The 19138-nt window shown below is 35.0% G+C and overlaps 2 protein-coding genes across 3 annotated transcripts in view; one reads left to right on the forward strand and one right to left on the reverse strand.

Annotated features, from left to right (window-relative positions):
• Positions 1-19138, reverse strand: part of LOC127835110 (protein MIS12 homolog) — a 162502-nt gene that overhangs the window by 136468 nt on the left and 6896 nt on the right. The window contains exons 2-7 of one of the 2 annotated variants that reach the window (XM_052361427.1): positions 16875-16988; positions 13769-13836; positions 12086-12184; positions 9724-9867; positions 8041-8146; positions 6469-6794 (exon numbers count right to left, since the gene is read on the reverse strand). The exons of the other annotated variant lie outside the window; for it this stretch is intronic. Of the exons in view, the coding sequence (XP_052217387.1) occupies positions 6706-6794; positions 8041-8146; positions 9724-9867; positions 12086-12184; positions 13769-13836; positions 16875-16988 (620 nt within the window). The 3' untranslated portion in view covers positions 6469-6705. Of the gene's footprint in view, positions 1-6468; positions 6795-8040; positions 8147-9723; positions 9868-12085; positions 12185-13768; positions 13837-16874; positions 16989-19138 lie in introns of those variants that run through there. 2 annotated transcript variants of the gene reach the window in all.
• Positions 1-19138, forward strand: part of LOC127835099 (uncharacterized) — a 327076-nt gene that overhangs the window by 100268 nt on the left and 207670 nt on the right. The window lies entirely within an intron of this gene.

Genomic DNA, 19138 nt, shown 5'->3' on the forward strand with positions numbered 1-19138 from the left:
ATTTCCAAAAATATTGTCATTAAAGATTATACCAAAGGAGATTTAAAGATGATAGATATGTTTTCTTTTGTTAGCTCTTTTAAGTGTTCGTGGATCCGTAGAATTGTCACGAGTAATGTGAAGTGGATAAATATTGCCACCTCCTCTTTCGGCTCGAACATACATCATTATAAGAAATCATGACTTAATCAAACAATCAACCAACAATTTAGACGTACGAGTGGCATATGCTCTGCTTTTAAGATACATTTCTAGATCATCAAATGTCTGCAAATTTGTCTTAGTTAAGACCTTGCGCAACCATTGCTCTGTCACTATTCGTAATGAACGTATATATGTTCTGTGGATATTTACCCTTTTAGGATTGGGGATTCCAGCAAATGTTGACTCAAGCAGTTGGTCCAACCCACAAGTTGTCATTAGCTTTCCCACTGACCACGCAAGTAATCTTTACACACGTTTCACTCATTAAATGGAAGTTACTTGTGTAAACTGTTATTTATTGTATTAGGAACATAATTAAAAATAATTAATTTATTTGCGCATTCCATGCTAACCCGATGTAAATCAAACGGGTGTAAATCATTTGTGCTTCATGAATATGTGAACATGATGTTCACACCTTGTGTATTATGCAGTACTTTGTATTATAATTATTGTTTCTTAGTTTCATTTTCTGTAATCTCTTCTTGTTTAGGTAAGATAATACATTTAAGGACCTTTAGTGGATAGTATTGAATAATAATCACAAAATACAATTCAGAAATACAATTATTTCAGTTTGCATAGCATAAACATTCAATTCAATGTAGTGAACGGATTTTCAACTGCAATTATTTGCATAAGCGGCCATATTTGCAGCCATCTTGCTTATAATCTGAAATTTGATTTCAATTGATTAACTTTCAAAACATTAACCACCATGAGATTATTCTATTTTAGGCTGAAAAGATCCAGAATAATGGATAATGTCATGATTGTATCAACAGATGCGTTTTAACTTAAAATGCTGAAAACGGCGGCAATCTTGGACGACATTTTGGATTTCTCAAAAATCTCAAAGATACCAGCCCGGCATCATTTGGATTCTTCAATCAGTAACATGTTCCCTAACAAAAAACACATAAACATTAACTATACACCACAATGTTGGGTATATGTCATTTTCTGCCGTACTATACACCACAATGTTGGCTATATGTCCTTTTCTGCCGTACTATACACCACAATGTTGGCTATATGTCCTTTTCTGCCGTACTATACACCACAATGTTGGGTATATGTCATTTTCTGCCGTACTATCAGGAGATTCTCAAGAAGAATGATATATCTCATATTTGGCATAAACAAAACCCAGACGCATACACAGTTACTTGTCACTGCAAAACATAAACACCGCCTCTATCACACTTTGACTTTTTTCATTATCAAATAATTGATTTCCTTATTTTTCTGACTATTCACTTATCCAGGGACCAATACAAACAATGTATAGGTCCCTGACTTTTCAATAACAACAGTTTAGTTACATCAAAACGTCCATGTTTTTTTTCATAATCAACCATCAAGATGCTTGAGACCGACTAACAGATCATTATTAAACAATAGATGGTAGAAGTTACATCATCAATTATATACTGTTACCTCAATATATAATACTAAATTATAAAAAGCTGAATCAGAAGCAAAACTATAAAATTCTCCATAAAGGAAAAACGAAACAATGATAACAAGGAACAAAATTGTCACAAAACTAGGTTTTAAATTTGAAAAAAAAGTCTGATAAAGGGAGACAATTCAAAATGTGTAAGATTCAATCTATTTTTACTTGTGGCAACCTTGATTTCAATATGGAAAAAGAAGTCTGATAAAGGGAGACCGACTCAACAATGTGCATTGTTACTGATTGTTCAAAGTTACCCCACTTATTTAAAAATCAATCTATTTTTAGTCGTGGCGACCTTGACCTTGGAGATATTAACGTTATTCTTTCGCGCAACACCGTCCAATAATGGTGAACAAATATGCCAAATGATTTTAAAATCTCACAATGAATGACATAGTTATGGCCCGGACAAGCTCATTTATGGCCATTTTTGACCATTGAACTCAAAGTGTGAACTTGACCTTGGAGATATCGACGTAATTCTTTTGCGTGACACACCGTCTAATGATGGTGAACAAATGTGCCTAATGATTTTAACATCTCACAATGAACAACAAAGTTATGGACCGGACAAGCTTGTTCCACCCGCCTGCCAGCCCACCTGCCTGCCGACACTCGCCAATCTAATAACCTTTTTTTCCTTCGGAAAACCTGGTTAAAAATTTAAATACACTTACAAACAAACAAATATAATTGGAGACCCTGAGAGTAACACCTCACAACACAACTGTATTTCTTGAATTTAACAAGGCTAAGCTTTACGCAAACTTGAAAACCATACTGAGAAAAAATCAAAGTGATACTTATTTGATCATTACAGAATTTAAGTGGTTTAAAAAAATACTTACTACGTTGCCTACCTGGAAAAAGAAAACAAGAGGGCCTGAAAGGCCCAAAGTCGCTCACCTGAAAAAAACAAGATATTATTGGGACAAATCTTCTGACCAAGTTTCACGAAGATCGGAAAATAAATGTTGCCTCTAGAGTGTTAACAAGGTTTTACTATAGCCATAAAAGGAAAAATGCCCCGCCCCCTGGCAGCCATGTTTTTCAACCAACCGGCATCATTTTAAAACTCATTCGAGATATTATCGAGATGAATCTTCTGACCAAGTTTCATGAAGATCGGGCAGTAAATGTGGCCTCTAGAGTGTTAACAAGATTTTACTATAGCCATATAAGGAAAAATGCCCCGCCCCTTGGAAGCCATTTTTTCAAGCAAACATAATTATTTTCCAACTCATCCAAGATATTATTGAGACCAATCTTCTGACCAAATTTCATGAAGATTGGACAATAAATGTGGCATCTAGAATGTTAACAAGGTTTTACTATAGCCATATATAGCCATATAAGGATAAATGCCCTGCCCCTAGTGGCCATGTTTTTAAAGCAACGAAAACAATTTTCAAACTCATCCAAGATATCATTGGGAAAAATCTTCTGACCAAGTTTCATGATAATCGGAAAATAAATGTGAATTTCTCTAGAGTGTTAACAAGGTTTTACTATAGCCATATTAGGAAAATAGCCCCGCCCCTGTGGTGGCCATGTTTTTCAACCAACCAGCATCATTTTTGAACTCGTCCAAGATATTATTGGGATGAATCTTCTGACCGAGTTTCATGAAGTTGGGACTATAGATGTGGCCTCTAGTGTTAACAAGATTTTACTATAGCCTTATATAGCCATATAAGGAAAAATGCCCCGCCCCTTGGCGGCAATGTTATTCAAGCAAACGTAACAATTTTCAAACTCATCCAAGATATCATTAAGACAAATCTTCTGACCAAATTTAATCAAGATTGGACAATAAATGTGGCCTCTAGAGTGTTAACAAGGTTTCACTAAAGCCATATAAGGAAAAATGCCCCGGCCCCTGACGGCCATGTTTTTCAACCAAACAGCATCATTTTTGAACTCGTCCAAGATATTATTGGGATGAATCTTCTGACCAAGTTTCATTAAGATTGGACAATAAATGTGGCCTCTAGAGTGTTAACAAGATTTTACTATAGCCATATAAGGATAAATGCCCCGCCCCTTGGCTGCCATGTTTTTCAAGCAAAGGTTACCATTTTTAAACTCATCAAAAATATCAGTGGGACAAATCTTCTGAGCAAGTTTCATGAAGATCGAAAAATAAATGTGGTCTCTAGAGTGTTAACAAGGTTTTACTCTAGCCATATTAGGAAAAATGCCCCGCCCCATGGAGGCCATGTTTTTCAACCAACCAGCATCATTTTTGAACTCGTCCAAGATATTATTGGGATGAATTTTCTGACGAAGTTTCATGAAGATCAGACAATAAATGTGGCCTCTAGATTGTTAACAAGATTTTACTTTAGCCATATAAGGGAAAAAGCCCCGCCCCTTGGCAGCCATGTTTTTCAAGCAAACGTAACCATTTTCGAACTCATCCAAGATATCATTAAAACCAATCTTCTGACCAGATTTCATAAAGATTAGACAATAAATGTGGCCTCTAGAGAGTGAACAAGGCAAATGTAAACGTCGCACAATGGACAACGCACGACGGACAAAAGGCGATCACAAAAGCTCACCATGAGCATGTTGTGCTCAGGTGAGCTAAAAACTCATTAAAGACGTTTATGTTGGTATAAGATTTTAATTTAATCAACAATTTCTTCTCCACAGAAAACCCATTTGAGCTAAAAAGCTAAAACGAATAAAATAATACATAAAATTTAATAAACAAAAGGGTCATAATGGCCCTGAATCGCTCACCTGAATAACCTTGCTACATCAGCTTAAATTCTATCAGACTATGGCTAGCTATATCATGAAGTACAAATGGGCCAAATTTCAGGACCATAGTTAAAAAAAAGATTGCCCTAGATCGCTCATCTGAAGAAAACTGGAATAATACATGAACAGGAGCTCCTTCAAGCTCTTTATAATATTATGTACATTTTGATTCAAGATGGCTCATATACAAATCAAACCTGATCACATCATATCAATTGTATGGTTATACTCGAATTGACATTCTAGAGCACTAACAGATATGACTTTGTTTTGACCCCAATTGTTTCGTGTGCAATCCAAATTTAGATGAAAGACAGACATAACCATAGATGTGATAGCTAGTCGAGCTTGGTCAGTAAATGTTAAAAGACAACCAATGGTGTAATAATATACACAGATGGGTGGACATTTGCAAACAAGTAAGCTTTTTAGTGTAAATGTGAATCAATTAAATGTCAGGATATTGGCTGGAATAGCCACATATATTTTTGTAGTAATCTTGATAGCAGTGGTCAATAAATACAATGTATTGGGTCAGTAATTTCATTAAGATCAGATGAAAAATCTATTACCTCTATTGTATACACAAGGTTTTTCTATGATTTGACCTAGTGACCTAGTTTCTGACCCCAGATGACCCAAATACAATCCCAATCTAGATTTCATCAAGATAAACATTCTGACAAGAATTCATAAAGATCTGATGGAAAATGTGACCTCTATTGTCTACACAAGGTTTTTCTATGATTTGACCTTATGACCTAGTTTTTGACCCCAGATAACCCAAATACAATCCCAACCCAGATTTCATCAAGATTAACTTTCTGGCCAGATTTTTATTAAGATTGGATGAAAACTGTGACCTCTACTGTCTACACAAACAAATTGTTGACAGACGCATGCATGCACGCACGACAGACATCACACGATCACATAAGCTCACCGTGTCACTTCGTGACAGGTGAGCTAAAAATTAATGCAATAATGATAAATGAACAAAAATATAGAAAATCTTGAATCACTTTATTGAAAACTATACAAACAAGATGATCATATTGAGAAAAATAACACGATGAAAAATTCATCTATAGTTTCAAAACAGTGGCTTTGAAAAATAGTAAACACCCAGGGCCACACGGATTATAAACCGAATTCTATAAATATTCTTGAATGGTATAAAGCATTTTCTTATAAACTCTTTAAATTATTCACTTGATATCAAGTGGCTAAACCAACTTCAAAACAAAGTCTTATAAAAAAAAAACTCTTATTACATTGCTACAAAAAAAATTGTACACAATCACCATTCACGAATTCAACATAATCAAGAATTCAACGCCACAGTACGTGTTTTGTCTAACTAGTAATTTTCTAAAAGTCTAATAAATTATGGTTAATTTCAGTTTAAATTGTTTCTGTAGTCAACTAAATATGGAAAACTAGTTTCATTTGAATAAATAATTATCAATCATTGGAATATATAATTATCAAAGCACCTCATATGTTCATATAACAGTATCAGCATCAGCATCTTCCGATCTTAAAAGCACAGTGTCACATGTCCACATAGCAGTCTCTGATATTAACAGAACAGAGTCAGATGTTCACACAAAAATCAGTGATGTTCACAGAACAATGTGAGATATTCACAGAACAGTGTCAGATGTTCACACAAAAGTCTGATGTTTACAGAACAGTGTTAGATGTTCACACAAAAGTCTGTGATGTTCACAGAAAAGTATTTTTTTTAAGTTCACAGAACAGTGTCAGATGTTCACACAAAAGTCTCTGATATTAACAGAACAGAGTCAGATGGTCACACAAAAGACTGTGATGTTCACAGAACAGTGTCAGATATTCACAGAACAGTGTCAGATGTTCACACAAAGTCTGATGTTTACAGAACAGTGTCAGATGTTCACACAAAAGTCTGTGATGTTCACAGAACAATATTTTTAAAATGTTCACAGAACAGTATCAGATCTTCACACAAAAGTCTGTGATGTTCACAGAACAGTGTCAGATATTCAGATAAAGTATGTGATGTTCACTTAACAGTTTAAGATGTTCACAGAACAGTGTCAGATTTTCACACAACAGTATAAGATGTTCACATAACAGTGTCAGATGTTCACAGAAAAGTATGTGATGTTCACAGAACAGTGTCAGATATTCACACAAAAGTATGTGATATTCACAGAAAAGTCTCAGATATTCAAAGAACAGCTTCAAATGTTCACAGAACAGTCTCTCATATTCACAGCACAGTGTCAGATGTTCACAGAACATTTCTCCACCAACTCCGCCAATGTCTGTAGAGATTTCATCTGCTGACTGCACTGGACACTCTCCTGTGAGACTGGAACAGAAACACACATTCAATACATTTAACAAGTCCACAATTCTCAAGCCTAAAGCCGTTTATTTCATCCCTACATTATGCATTGTAGGTCAGTTTCTTAAGGACATTAAGTAAATTCTGCAATAGAAATTGTCAGTGATTGTAAGTCTCTGTAAAGTCTCTTGCTTTAAGTCCAGACATATAATAAAATATAGTAAAATAAAAAAAAAGAAACTGTTAAAGTTGGAATATCAATAAAATCTATGACAAGCAATTCTGTTATTACAGCACTGTCATAAATTATCAATCTTTTAATGAAGATGTGCCAAATTTCAGCTTTTTATGTTTTGTAACTACCAGTTCAACGATGAAAACAGATAAAGTAATACACTAAACGCATAAAATTATCCAACAGTAAATTGATTTCTATATAATCCGTGTAAAACCCATGCACAGAAAAGTACATGTTGGTGTGTGTCATATGAATTGAATGTGTCTGACAGTCCAAATGCCTGTAGACATAAAGCAGTACAATAGAACAGTTAATTTCAACAAGAGCACCGCATAACGGGTGCCACGCTCGGCTGCAAAAGCTTGTCAGATTTTTTTTAAGAGGTCACAGTGACCTTTGACCTAGTGGCGTGTAGAACTCATCAAGGTGCATCTACATATGAAGTTTCAAAGTTGTAGGTGGAAGCACTGTGATGTTAGAGGCAAAGTTAAAGTTTTACATTAGAGGTCACAGTGACCTTGACCTTTGACCTAGTGACCCCAAAATGGGTGTGGCGTGTAGAAGTCATCAAGGTGCATGTACATAAGTAGTTTAAAAGTTGTAGGTGGAAGCACTATGATGTTAGAGGCAAAGTTAAAGTTTTATATTAGAGGTCACAGCGACCTTGACCTTTGACCGAGTGACCCAAAAATGGGTGTGGCGTGTAGAACTCATCAAGGTGCGTGTACATATGAAGTTTCAAAGTTGTAGGTGGAAGCACTTTAATTTTAGAGCTTATGTAAAGGTTTTAGCACGACGTCCGGACGGCGGACAACAAGGAGGCTATGACAATACCTCAGGTTTTCTCCGAAAACAGCTGAGCTAAAAATCCAGTTCCTAAGGACCTTCTTTTTTGACACTAAATTAAGTATTAGTATTTCAACTTTAAAACAAGAGTCTGCTATATATTTAATACAAAACAAAATGATCAAAATTTAAATAAATCTATTAAAATATTTGTTTTTTCAAATGCTTGTTTGTTTTGTTACTGACTTGTGACATAAACTTTATCCACGCTGGTGACAGTTTTATTCAGCTGTTCTTGCAAGGACTCAATCTCTTGCAATCTGTCTTGCAGTACACTGTTTGCATACTTCACCTGAAGAATATACAAGGTGTGTTGTTAAACAGTGAGTAACACAAAGGCTGGTCAGGTTTTATGGTGTTTGCTGTTCATCAGTATAATTGTCTTATAAATGAATGCTTAATTACTTGAATGTAATTTTAAAAAAGAGCCTAAATTTAATTAAATTTTAATTTCTAAGGGGCTTCAAACAGTTCAACATGCACATCTGAGTGCAAAAAGGTTAAGAGGTACCCAACCTCATTCAGAGTGCCAATTTCCGCTTTAATGTTTAAAAAAAAAATCAATGCACTGCAATAAAATATACTCAAAAAGCAGAAAGTGTTAGATTTTCAAATTGCTATTTTGATTCAGACGTTTCCCAATATAATTTGATGTCCATTGTGAAAGAGGAATTTTTTGAATTTGTAAACTACGTATTGCCATATTTTGTGAAAATTATATTTTGACCATCACAAAGAAAGAGCTTCTATTATTAAGTATAAATTACACAATGCAAACATCATGGTCATTTGCCATGAAAACATATAAGATACCATTTAAAAAAAAAAATCAAAATAGCAAACAAAATTCTGACAAGCATGCCATTCTAATTAAAAACAAAAAAACGTCGGAGACGGGTGATGCTCCCCAAATGTTTTTTTTGTCACAATATTGCACTATATATTCAGATTAAAGGAAACGTCTTGAGGGGCATAACTTTGATCAAAATAATACTATGGATGGTTTAGCAACTTAAAAATTTCAAAGGGCCATAACTCTCTAAATAAATCATCTAACCAGAACCCACAAATAATATGCACATCTCCTGTTGATAGTGAAGCTTCCCATAAAGTTTCATTTAATTCCAGTCAGTAGTTGGGGAGAAATAGCCCGGACAAGAATTGCACTATATGTACAGTTTATATAAAATTTCAAAGGGCCATAACCCTGTGAAAAATCATCCGACGAGAACCGCCTAATAATATGCACATCTCCTGTTGGTAGTGAAGCTTCCCATAAAGTTTCATTGAATTCCAGTCATTAGTTGCTGAGAAATAGCCCCGGACAAGAATTGCACTTTATGTACAGTTAATGGAAAATTTAAAAGGGCCATAACTCTGTGAAAAATCATCCGACCAGAGCTGGCTGATAATATGCACATCTCCTTTTAATAGTGAAGCTTCCCATAAAGTTTCATTGAATTCCGGTCATTAGTTGCTAAGAAATAGCCCCGACAAGAATAGCACTACATGTACAGTTAATGGAAAATTTCAAAGGGCCATAACTCTTTGAAAAATCATCCGACCAGAACTGACTGATAATATGCAAATCTCCTCTTGGTAGTGAAGCTTCCCATAAAGTTTCATTGAATTCCGGTCATTAATTGCTGAGAAATAACTCGGACAAAAATTGTGCACGGACGGACGGACGAAGCGGTGACTATATGCTCCCCCCAAAAATTTGTTTGGGGGAGCATAAAAAATTAATTTCTAATTTTAAAAGTTGAGTAAAAAAGCATATTTTACTTTAAAAAATATGGATCGCTTTCAGCACAAAACATGCTGGAAAAACTTCACATTTCCATTAATAATGTGAATTTACCTGCTTACCGCTATTATTTTGTCTGTGACTGTCTGTATTTGTTGATCCAGAGCTGCCATATCACCTGGAGACATGGGGTTTTCTGTGTGCACCTGGTCTTCTGGCAGTACAATGTTGGAAGGAATGTTGAACACATTAGTGTTCAGGTACAGCTGTATGTAGAAACATTGATAGCTTATCTTCACTGGACATTTTTTTTATATTTTTTTTTTCAATAAAATTGTTTGCTCTATAGATGTTTTATTCCACTGAAAAAGGATCCCGAGCCCATCTTCTCCGTAACTTCATTTGACCAATCGTAAAGGGTCTTTTCTGAGTCGTTATTAACAATAGATCTGCCATGTCATGGTGTTTAGTCAAGCCATTTAGTACTGTTTGAACCAGTATTTACAAAGTTCCAAAAAGGAAAAGGAAAATAAATTTGCTAAATTTATAATTTCCTCAACTCTCAAGCTATGTCCTATCCTAAATTAATAACAAGAGTACCGCATAGTGGGTGCCAATACTCAGCTGCGGGTGCAGTTTTTAACAAGAGCACCGCCTTGCGAATGCAGACCACTCATCTATTTTCTTTTTAAAGTTAAAGGGACTCTCAATTTAAATCACAAAGGAGGGAGAGGTGGAGTGAAGAGGGGTGTATAGTGTGGGGGTGTGGACATTTATGACATTATCTTTCAAAAATGCGAAAAAAAAAAATGCAAAAAAATGAAAAAACTAATTTTGGGGGGGGGGGGGGGGGGGGGGGATTCTTGGGTGCGATGTTTGGACGGTATTTCAAAAATAAACTAATAAAAATAAATATTTGTTTTTTAACCGTTTCAAAAAAAAATAATTTGGGGGGTGGGGGTGGGGTGGGGGTATAGTGTGAGGGTGAGATGATCTTTAAAAAAAAAACAAAAAAAACCCACATTTTTTAGGGGGGGGATTCGGGGGGGGGGGGGGGGGGGGGGGAAGGGCACGGGGGATGGTTTGGGTGGAGTCTATTGTGGTTTGTCAGGTAAGAGTAGTTTTGTCAAAGTATCAATCAAATCTAATGATAAATAAAGAAGTTATGGCAATTTTAGCAAAATTTAATAATTTTACCTTGAGAGTCAAGGTCATTCAACGGTCAAGGTACAATTCAACTTGCCAGGTACAGTAACCTCATGATAGCATGAAAGTATTTGAAGTTTGAAAGCAATAGCCTTGATACTTTAGAAGTAAAGTGGATTGAAACACAAAATTTAACCATATATTCAAAGTTACTAAGTCACAAAAAGGGCCATAATTCCGTAAAAATTACAACCAGAGTTATGCAACTTGTCCTTTTACTGTCCCCTTATGAAAGTTTGCAAGTGTTCCAAGTATGAAAGCAATATCTATGATACTTTAGGGGTAAAGTGGACCAAAACACAAAACTTAACCAAATTTTCAATTTTCTAAGTATAAAGGGCCCATAATTCCGTCCAAATGCCAGTCAGAGTTACATTACTTTGCCTGCACAGTCCCCTTATGATAGTTAATAAGTGTTGCAAGTATGAAAGCAATAGCTTTGATACTGTAGGAATAAAGTGGACCTAAACACAAAACTTAACCAAATTTTCAATTTTCTAAGTATAAAAAGGCACATCATTCTGTCAAAATGCCAGTCAGAGTTACATAACTTTGCCTGCACAGTTCCCTTATGATAGTAAGTGTTGCAAGTATGAAAGCAATAGCTTTGATACTTAAGGAATAAAATGGACCTAAACACAAAACTTAACCAAAATTTTCAATTTTCTAAGTATAAAAAGGGCACATAATTCTGTCAAAGTGCACGCCAGAGTAATCTAACTTTGCCTGCCCAGTCCCCTCATGATAGTAAGTAAGTGTACCAAGTTTGAATGCAATAGCTTTGATACTTTCTGAGAAAAGTGGACCTAAACGAAAAACTTAACCGGACGCCGACGCCAACGCCAACGCCTAGGTGATGACAATAGCTCATAATTTTTTTTCAAAAAATAGATGAGCTAATAAATGAAAGCTTGTCAGAAGATAGTATTTTTTTTTTAGAGGTCACCTTTGACCTGGTGACCCAAAATTGGGTGTGGTGTGTAGAACTCATCAAGGTGCAGCTACAAAATAATGAAGTTTCAAAGTTGTAGGTGGAAGCACTTTGATTTAAGAGCCTATGTTAAGGTTTTATCACGACGCTGACGACGAACAGCAGATGCCGGACGGAGAGATGGCTATGACAATACCTTGGGTTTTCTCTGAAAACAGCCGAGCTAATAAAAATTAATCATTTGAAAGCTAAATTTGTTTTTCAAACATAAATGTTGACTATGCATGTCCCTTAAGTGCAACTTAAGTTGAATTTTTTTCGGAGATTTCTGAACAACAGTATGTTACCTCAGCCTTGTCAAACTTGGTGTTTAGGCGATCTATGGCTATCTGGCCCTGACGGAATGAGACTTCCTCCAGCTCTGTGGGAGACACCGTGTCCCTGAACTACAGCAGAGATCAGACGAAACAGTGCTTTCAATTGAGTCTTTATAACGACTCTAAGTGGACTAAATTTAAGTTTGAAATTCAGCTTTATTCCTACCTGTAGCGTATTTATTTCTTATTGCAAATAAAAATCTGCTTAAAACATTTATAATAAATGTTTGATGTAATAAATTGCAACTGAAGACAACAGTTTAAATTTATCATATATACAGCTAAGTGAAAAGTCTTATAAAACAAGGGCTGTTTGTAAAACATGCATGCCCCCCATATGGGCTGTCAGTTGTAGTGGCAGCCATTGTTTGATTACGTTTTTTGTCACTGTGACCTTGACCTTTGACCTAGTGACCTGAAAATCAATAGGGGTCATCTGCCAGTCATGATCAATGTACCTGTGAAGTTTCATGATCCTACTCTTAGGCCTAATTATTCTTGAGTTATCATCAGGAAATCCTTTAACTGTTTAGAGTTACTGTGACCTAGTGACCTGAAAATCAATAGGGGTCATCTGCCAGTCATTATCAATGTTCCTATGAAGTTTCATGATCCTAGGTGTAAGCATTATTGAGTTATCATCCGGAAACCATTTTACTATTTCGAGTCACTGTAACCTTGACCTTTGACCTAGTGACCTGAAAATCAATAGGGGTCATCTGCCAGTCATGATCAATGTACCTTTGAAGTTTTATGATCCTAGGCCTAAGCATTCTTGAGTTATCATCCTGAAACCATTTTACTTTTTCATGTCACTGTGACCTTGACCTTTGACCAAGTGACCTGAAAATCAATAGGGGTCATCTGCCAGTCATGATTAATGTTCCTATAAAGTTTCATGATCCTAGGCGTAAGCATTCTTGAGTTATCATCCAGAAACCATTTAACTGTTTCGAGTCACTGTGACCTTGATCTTTGACCTGAAAATCAATAGGAGTCATCTGCCAGTCATGATCAATGTACCTATGAAGTTTCATGATCCTAGGCGTAAGCATTCTATAGATATCATCCGGAAACCATTTTACTATTTCGAGTCACTGTGACCTTGACCTTTGACCTAGTGACCTGAAAATCAATAGGGGTCATCTTCCAGTCATGATCAATGTACCTATGAAGTTTCATCATCCTAGGCATGCTTGAGTTATCATCCGGAAACCATCTGGTGGGCGGACCAACCCACGGACCGACCGACATGTGCAAAAGAATATACCCCCTCTTCTTCGAAGGGGGCATAATAATTATTGTAAACAAGAGCTGTCTCCATAGGACAAAAAACGTTTTTTTCAAAACCTATACACAGATTTTGAAATCTAAACGCGGACCCTATGTTCAAGGTCAAGGTCAAAGGGGTCAAAATCTTTGTGCGTATAGAAAGGCCATGTCCATGTACATATGCATACCAAATATGAAGTTAACATCTGAAGCCACATAGAGGTTTGGAGCATTTTTCGAAACCTAAACACGAAAGTGTAACGGAAAGACAGACCTTCAGAGGCATAAAAATGAATAAAAGGGGCTATTAGTCCATTACCCAAGGTAAACAAATATTGCTGAGTTACATTTCAAAAAGGTAAAAAATAAACATCAACTTACTGTGCTGAGAATGGCATCATTCAGGGTTGTCCTGGCATCTTGTAGATTCCCACACATTGTATTGTACACTGAAATGTACTAACATATTATAATGTGTGTCTTACCTTTGAAAACATGGCAGACCTTAGTATGCAAATTGTGTCTGGATTTATTTAGGAATATTATTATAATGTAGGTCCTTTGTCATAATGTAATTTATCATGAATAATGGATAGACAGTTGTAATATTAATATCTTCAAATCTTTATTGGAAGGAGGATTTGACAATCTGTGAGTAAAGGGTTATTTTGATACCGTTGATAACATTATTTAATAAGATATAATAATGTGTTGAAAAATATATACAGTATCATACTTATGCTAAAACTGAAAAAAGAGATGTGTTTGTCAGAAACACAATGCCCCCTATTGCGCCACTTTGAAATAAAATTACAATATATCATTCGGCAGGTTTAGAAATTATCTCCCTTTAAAGCTTATTACCTTCCTTGGATTGTATTTTTTTACTTTTAACCTTGAAGGATGACCTTGACCTTTCACAACTCAAAATGTGCAGCTCCATGAGATACAGAGCTCCAGATAAGGGCCGGACAGCCGTAAATACGCCTTTTTCATGAAGATTTACGCATTTATTTTTATTAACTGGACGTACAATTACGACTTGAATATCCATTTTAGGCATTTACGAAAAATGTCTGGCCTTACCGATTCGTCTGCGTCAGTGCGGCGTGATTTGTTGGTCTCTAACTTAACGCGCTTTTCGTTAATTTAAATTACCAAAACGGTGTAGACTGGGTTCAAATATTATTGTCCGTTCTGTCGCGTGATTGCCTGCAACTTGTAAGTCCGTCAAAAACAATATGCCTGCGCTCAATCGAATGCCGGCTTAACCGAAAGTGGTTCAAAACAACACTTTGTTGTCATATAATGACTACATACCGTGTTGTCTAACCATCCTGACATTAAATCTGTAAACCCAGAAAAAGACATTGTCGCCCCGATATTAAACGAATTTATTGCATTGGCAGAGCTCCAGATAAGGGCCGTACAGCCGTAAATAGGCCTTTTTCATGAAGATTTACGCATTTATTTTTATAAACTGGACGTACAATTACGACTTTAATATCCATTTTACGCATTTACGAAAAATGTCTGGCCGTACCGATTCGTCTGTGTCAGTGCGGCGTGATATGTTGGTCTCTAACCTAACGCGCTTTTCGTTAATTTAAATTACCAAAAAGGTGTAGACTGGGTTCAAATATTATTGTCCGTTCTGTCGCGTGATTGCCTGCAACTTGTAAGTCCTTCAAAAACAATATGCCTTCGCGCAAACGAATTCCGGCTTAACCGAAAGCGGTTCAAAACAACACTTTGTTGTCATATAATGACTACATATGGTGTCGTCTAACCATCCTGACAATAAATCTGTAAACCCAGAAAAAGACATTGTCGCCCCGATATTAAACGAATTTATTGCATCGGTGGCTTAAAACGTTAGAAAACACGATGGAAACGGATGAGACAGTGAAATAAGTATTCATTTACTTAGCTTACTAGTTTGCTTGTGTTTTCTTGTCAAGAAAAATGAAGAAATAGTATAAGTCATGAGTTTTAATTTGTAGTTAGGTTTGCATCATTATTCAGAATGGAAAACCTAATACAGTAACTGTTTAAGAACTACATATATTGATTATAATAGCTGCAAATGTTTCTGTAAAGTCAGTTATACACCCTTCAATATCCAAGAACACGGGTAGTACAGTACTACCTGTATTTTTGGATATGGTAGTACAGGTACTAATTGATTTCAAGCGTTACTCCTTTTCTTTCTGTCAGTGGCAGTACCGTTACTAATTTCACAAATCCTTATCTGGAGCTCTGCATTGGTGGCTTAAAACGTTAGAAAACACAATGGAAACAGATGAGACAGTGAAATAAGTATTCATTTACTTAGCTTACTAGTTGGCTTGTGTTTTCTTGTCAAGAAAAATGAAGAAGTAGTATAAGTCATGAGTTTTAATTTGTAGTTAGGTTTGCATCATTATTCAGAATGGAAAACCTAATACAGTAACTGTTTAAGAACTACATATATTAATTATAATTGCTGCAAATGTTTCTGTTAAGTCAGTTATACACCCTTCAATATCCAAGAACACGGGTAGTACAGTACTACCTGTATTTTTGGATATGGTAGTACAGGTACTAATTGATTTCAAGCGTTACTCCTTTTCTTTCTGTCAGTGGCAGTACCGTTACTTATTTCACAAATCCTTATCTGGAGCTCTGGAGATACACATGCATGCCAAATTTCAAGTTGCTATCTTCAATATTGCAAAAGTAATGGCTAATATTAAAGTTTTAGGATGGACTGACGGACAGTTCAAATGCTATAGGCCACCCTACCAGGGGCATAGAAATAATATAAAGTTTTAATTTAACAAACTAATTTACTGCTATTCAATGGGGATACTTTTACATAGAATTATACTAAATAGTGTTAAACCAGTAATTTTTTTTGCTCAAAATTACCGCCGATTTTCCACTGCTTCCCAATCGCAAAATTCCAAATTTTTCCCAAAAAATCTGACCAAAATTTCCCAAAAAAGCCCAATTATTTAAAGAAAGATGTCTCTTATGACTTAGTTATGATTTCTTAACTCAAGATCTCACTTAACTTTATTTTTTAAACATCCTACAAAATATATAATTTTAATTTAGTCCTTTTTGTTGATAAATAATTCCCAAATTTGCCACTTTTATTGATAAAAAAATCCCAATTTGACCAGACTCCTTTTCCCAAAATTGCTAGAAAACCCCCTGAACATGCAATTAAAAACAATACAGGTATTAACTGTGTTACTTATAATCATATTTATAATGCTTAAATTTTCCCAATTTCGTGGTTTATCGCGCTATTCTTCCCAATTTCACTGTTTATCGCGCTAATTTTTCCAATTCAAATGGCACAGGCTTTAAGAAATAAAAGCAAAAAAAATCACTGCAAACTACTCTGGAAAAAAAATGTCTCGCACTTATAAAATTGCAACATCTTTATGATCCAGCTATAAACCAAATGACTGATATTTCAGAACAAAGCATAACATACTTCCATTCATAAAGGTCTGTGGGTGAAATCCAAAGTACTGCACGCAGTATTCATCTTCTGTTGTTGACAGTCCTTCCTCAGTGCCTATGTCCAACCCTGAAATGGGCTGAGTTTCTGAAATATAATCATGAAAGGTTTTGTCACTTTTTTATTAGTTTAAAACAGTTTTAAAAGGTGTGGATGTGTGATGTGATCAAGGCTTGAATATAATCTGAAATAATGACCAACCTTGTTTAAGCATTTTAAAATTCTTAGTTTAGAGCCATAAAATGTGATTCCTATGCCTACGCATAAAATATTGTAAGGATGTATAGTTATGCAAAAAAATACATTCTGTGACTTCTTCTCCATGTAAAAAACTTGCTTCTTCATGGTTAAGAAATCAGTCCTCTTTCAAAACTTTATTAACAGCTTGTGAATAGAAGTTATGACTTCCAAAGAATCAAACCAAACAGTTTTAAGAAAGGACAATATAAAAAGCAACTTTGAGGCATTAATTGACAATCATGTAATCATTGTTAATATATCATTGTTTGATAATGTAACTGCATGTTTTTTTAATATGTATTTTTGTTTGAAATATGTTTACAATATTTATAAAAAAACAATGTTATTATTACATGTACATTTTATATTACTTAAAAAACGACAATTGTATGTGTGCTTTTAGTTTATTAATAAACCAAAGGAAGAAACTTTCCTGTCTCAACGATCATAAAGATGGGGCAAGATGCTATACATAATACTTTTTATTAAGGAGCAATATCCTTAAACATTATGTTACAGATTGGCTTAGATGGTAGTACTATAGTTGATTCAAGCAAGCAGAAAGCATATGTTAATTGGAAGTTTGATTAGCATTCTGTTAGCTTGATATTCTTTCCTCATAATTTTAGAATTTTGAAGGTTTGTCCCATGACATGTGTGACATAAATTGCAAAAAAACACATTTTATTGCAAAATTCTTAGAAATTATTGGGAAAAAAATGCAGCCTCGCAAGAACCCTGATTACAATTTCTTATTTGACATAATAATCCTGGACATTTTGAAAGCACAACAATTGTTCAAGTAAGAATGATCAAAGATCTATCAAGAAACAAAGATAAGCGTTTTCAGGTTTAAACAGAAATTTGCCCCGCCAACGAGATTTCAGTCACGCAAGAAAGTGATGCTTGTCATCTTATCATGACAATCTTATCTACACATGTGCATGCATGTGGTGTCAAAGGCATACCAGTTAACACTCTTAACCCTTTGCATGCTGGGAAATTTGTCATCTGCTAAAATGTCGTCTGCTGAATTTCTAAAATTATATTTTTCTTTGTTTTTTTTCGAAGAATACTATCAGAATAGCAAACAGTTTGGATCCTGATGAGTTCTGTGGCGTCTCATCTGGATCCAAACTGTTTGCAAAGGCATTTAAAACTCGGTTCCAGCACTGAAAGTGTTAATCCACAATGGGAATATGGTCTTCCTTGAAAAGAATGCGTTTCGCAGATGCGTTTCAAAAATGTTTATTGTCTTGCTAATATTAGTATTTAAGTTAAGGCAAAATCAATATATTGCTTCCTGTTTTATAGTTTAATCTTAAATTTACATTTTATTTGGGAAATGTAATACAGAAATATATCAGTCTAGGATATATAGAGAACATCGCCGGGACAGGTATATATAAATCATCAATTTTATTTCCTTTGTTATTTTTTTTGTATGAATTTTAAAATGATTAAGAAACTTTTATAAAATTACAGTTTATAAGGCTCAGTGTTTCTTTTCACCATTTTGGGAATGGGGCCCAGTCCCTTTTCATTGGGAAAAATCGCGTCATGTTGACTTAAATTTGGAAATAAGTGTTGTTGATTTTTTGCGCACAAATAGTTTAATTGAGAAAAGAGGTGATTTTAATATTATTTTTACTTATGTTCAACTATTAGAGCTGGATTTGAGATTAATTAAATGATGAAACTATTTTTTTATCTTCAATTGGGAATTTTAAGGAAAATATACACTTTTTTCAATTAGGAATGTTTCCCCCGTACCGGACCCAACGTGAAACAAAAAAACACACTGTAATGCAAAGCAGATATGAACTTTTCAATTAAATAAGTATACCACAGCCTGAAATCTTTCAAAGTTCATCAAATGAATATCTTTTAAACTTTTCAGTTAAAATCACTAAACTTATTTAAGGCTATAGCTTTTTACCTTACCTCTAAATATTAAAACATGAAAAGTTAATTTAGAAATAATACAGTTGAGGGCA

This window comes from Dreissena polymorpha, chromosome 6 (genome assembly GCF_020536995.1).
Source record: "Dreissena polymorpha isolate Duluth1 chromosome 6, UMN_Dpol_1.0, whole genome shotgun sequence".
Lineage (NCBI taxonomy): Eukaryota > Metazoa > Mollusca > Bivalvia > Myida > Dreissenidae > Dreissena > Dreissena polymorpha.